The 3,559-nt window shown below is 38.0% G+C and overlaps 2 protein-coding genes and 1 pseudogene across 3 annotated transcripts in view; 1 reads left to right on the top strand and 2 right to left on the bottom strand.

The window, feature by feature from the left end:
* Nucleotides 1-335, bottom strand: part of LOC104763251 — a 1,697-nt pseudogene extending 1,362 nt beyond the window's left edge.
* LOC109130475 (uncharacterized mitochondrial protein AtMg00810-like) lies at nt 647-2,125 on the top strand. The gene is made up of 3 exons (XM_019240052.1): nt 647-777; nt 847-1,885; nt 2,012-2,125. The coding sequence occupies exons 1-3, from the start codon at nt 647-649 to the stop codon at nt 2,123-2,125; spliced, it is 1,284 nt and encodes a 427-aa protein (XP_019095597.1).
* The window catches only part of LOC104760877 (1,4-dihydroxy-2-naphthoyl-CoA thioesterase 2-like), a 2,581-nt gene continuing 1,540 nt past the window's right edge, over nt 2,519-3,559 (bottom strand). The window contains exons 2-3 of one of the 2 annotated variants that reach the window (XM_019240001.1): nt 3,395-3,507; nt 2,519-2,769 (exon numbers count right to left, since the gene is read on the bottom strand). In XM_019240001.1, coding sequence (XP_019095546.1) covers nt 2,611-2,769; nt 3,395-3,507 — 272 coding nt within the window. In that variant the 3' untranslated portion in view covers nt 2,519-2,610. The remainder of the gene's footprint in view (nt 2,770-3,394; nt 3,508-3,559) is intronic. The other variant, XM_010483869.2, reaches the window with a different exon arrangement.

Here is a 3,559-nt window from a genome sequence, read left to right as displayed (position 1 = left end):
TTTTTTTTTTTTTTTTTTTTTTTCGCGATACCGTTTTATATTTATAATAATAACACATACAAGAGAACTAGTGTTTTTTGGAGCCAAGGAGTGAGAATGAAAACAAGCATGATCCAAACATGATCCAAGATAATCAGCAATTATAAGAGAAGTTTATTGCTAAGGAGCTTGAAAGTGTGAGAACCAGTGGTGAAGATACGTTTGTTGAGCTAGTGTTGTCGAGTTCGTTGCTCTTTCAGCATTATCCAAACCTATGAGGCGTTGCCTTAATAGTAGTTGAACGTCCTTCTTTAGCCTGTCTACGGACCAGTAGGATGAAAAGTGGAGTCGTGCATTGCGTTGTGACCAGATGTTGTAGAGCAGTGCCTGGAATAGAATATTACATATCAAGTTGAGTTTCCTGCCGGTGGTGGGGGATTTTATCCAGTTTATATATCCTTGGAAGGTGGTAGGGGCTGGCGGATGAAGATGAACATAGAAATCCAACCATAGGACCGCCTGTACCACAACCACACCATTCTATGCAGACACGGTCAAAGAATAATATTCATAGGCCTAACACCAAGTTTAGTCTGGTTGCTACATCATCCCCATCGATTCCAACTATGGTGGCGGAAGCACTCGTGATCCGAATTGGCGAGCTGCAATGGTTGAGGAAATTAATGCCCAACTCCGAGAACACTCTTTGGATCTCACACCTCCAGCTTCTAATCGGAATGTTATAACCTGTAAGTGGATCTTCACTCTTAAATATCATGCGGATGGATCTATTGCTATGTACAAAGCGCGTCTCGTTGCACGAGGGTTTAAACATGAATATGGGATTGACTACTCATAAACTTTTAGTCCGGTGATTAAATCAACTACAATTAGCCTTGTTGTGGAGATTGCTGTGAAGAAAAATTGGGTGATTCATCAAGTTGATATCAATAATTCCTTCCTACAAGGCACTCTACATGATGAGGTTTATGTCTCACAGCCTTCCGGTTTTGTTGATCGTGATCGTCCTCATCATGTCTGCAGATTACGGAAGGCTCTCCATGGGTTGAAACAGGCACCACGTGCTTGGTATCAAGAATTGCGTCACTTCTTGCTTCAATCTGGTTACAAGACGTCGGTTAGGGATAATAGCTTGTTCGTCTATAAACATGCCCCCTCTCATGTTTATGTTTTGGTGTACGTAGACGATATCATAATCACGGGCCCTACTTCGCTGGTTAGTGCTTTTAATTCCTCTCTTGCTCATCGTTTTTCTCTCAAATACCTTGGTCCTTTGAGCTATTTTCTGGGAATTGAAGCAACACGCACGTCCTCTGGTCTCCATTTGATGCAACGGAAGTATATTACGGATCTTCTGGTCAAAACAAAGATGCAAGATGCCAAACGTGTTCCCACGCCAATGTCGTCGTCCTCTCAGATCACGGTTCTTTCTGGTACACCTCTTGCAGATGCAAAAGAATACTGCATGGTTGTGGGAAGCTTGCAGTATCTGGCTTTTACAAGACCTGATATTGCATTTCCTATGAATCGGCTTTCACAGTTTATGCATCGACCTACAAATGCGCATTGGCAAGCCGTGAAAAGAGTACTACGTTATCTTGCTGGAACATGGTCTCATGGTATTTTCCTGCGTCGTGATGCTCCTCTCACAGTACATGCTTTCTCTAATGCGGATTGGGGACGTGACAAGGCCAATTATGTTTCCATGAACGCTTACCTCCTCTACTTTGGTGGTAGTCTTGTGTCATGGTCCTCCAAGAAACAGCGAAGTGTCTCCCGCTCTTCCATAGAGGCGGAATATAGGGCCATTGCCAACACGACATCAGAACTCAAGTGGATTTGCTCGCTATTGACGGAATTAGGTATTGAAATACCAATGGCGCCGGTAATATATTGCGACAACATTGGAGCAACATATCTTTGCGCCAACCCGGTTTTTCATTCGAAGATGAAACATGTTGCCATCGACTACCATTTTGTTCGGGAAAACATTCAATCTGGGACACTCTAGGTGGCTCATATTTCAGGGGATGACCAGATTGCTGATGCTCTCACCAAACTGCTTCCACCACCACCGTTTCTGGACTTGAATTTCAAGATTGGAGTCAAGAAACTTCTTTCTTGAAGGGGCGTATATAGAAGAGAAGTAAAACAGAGGATATATGTGTAATTATGATTGTACAAAACCAAAACGTAAATGACTATATATAGTGTAAAAATCTCTATCAATGGAATTAGGCTTTCCTTACAAAGATAGTGTTTAAGTTTAACTACCTCTAATTAAGTCCAAAATGTTAAGTTTAGTCAAAATGCATATTTAAAAAGTGCTATACAATTCAGCCCCATTATATTCTTGAATAGCCTTCGATAGAAAAAGGGAATCTCATGTTTTGATTTTTAGAAAGTTGTTTCCATAGTAACAGAAATATTAGTTATATGACCCCATACCTATACGATTTGGACCTTTCAACAAGATAGTTTATTATTACTAAAAGTACGTTATCAAAATCATATACAAAATCAAACACATAATAACGTATCAGTTTTTAAAAATAATCTTATAGTCATGTCTGATACATCAATTTATTTAATAAAACTTGAATAATTGAATTACAACTTGGATACAAACTTCTTCAACTGGTCTGGAGCATCTTTAACATGGTCTGGTATAGGTACACCGCAAAAGAGAGTAACCCGGGATGTTGATACCATTATTTTCTCTTCCGATTTCTTGGTCTTCTTGGTTTTCCATAACCGGACCTCCCATACCTACAGTTACATACAAATTATTTCATTCTATATTATAAGCTTCTCGTTAATTTGAATACTTGTTTGATTATATTCGTATAGTAATTAATATACACACCAATCTCGTGTTATATTATATTAGGTTGTATATTCAATATATGAAATAAAAACAAATATTTGCGTTGGTTGAGTCAAGTGCATGCTAAAAAAAATAAAAGTAACCCGACATCTTGGTACACCTGCTTGTCAGTTTTCGGGCCGGAATAGTTTACAACTCAAACTCTTTAGTTATGTCATTTCACTAATATTAAGTTTTTTTTTTTTTTCATTTTTGGTGAAAAAACTAAGATTTTACCGAGTTTAGGCTCATAATATTAATCTTTAATTTTCTTAATGTTTCTACCATTTCATCAAAAACAGATTTCAAATTTTAAAATTAAATTGTTTAATGAAAAATATATATTGACTTTATGGATGAACAAACAACTTATCTCTCTTTAGGTACTTAATTTTTTTTATTTATCAAAGAAAATTCTCTTATTGTGAAATTGCAAAATTACATTATCATAAGTGCCAATTTTTTTATAATATAAATAAATATACACAATGTATGTATATACGTGTGATCAGTATATGTATAGGTTACCTGAATATTTTTGCCAACGTTGACCGGATAAGATTCGGCGAAAACCAAATCACCGAGAACAGCAGGTCGGAGGTGGTGAATGGAGAGATGGATACCGGCAACACGTTTATAACCAGATGCGATTCCGGCGCCGAGACTGGCGAGTCCCTCGGCGATCAGAGCTGA

Source organism: Camelina sativa, chromosome 18, assembly GCF_000633955.1.
Source record: "Camelina sativa cultivar DH55 chromosome 18, Cs, whole genome shotgun sequence".
Classification (NCBI taxonomy): domain Eukaryota; kingdom Viridiplantae; phylum Streptophyta; class Magnoliopsida; order Brassicales; family Brassicaceae; genus Camelina; species Camelina sativa.
This window is presented reverse-complemented; position numbering and strand designations above follow the sequence as displayed.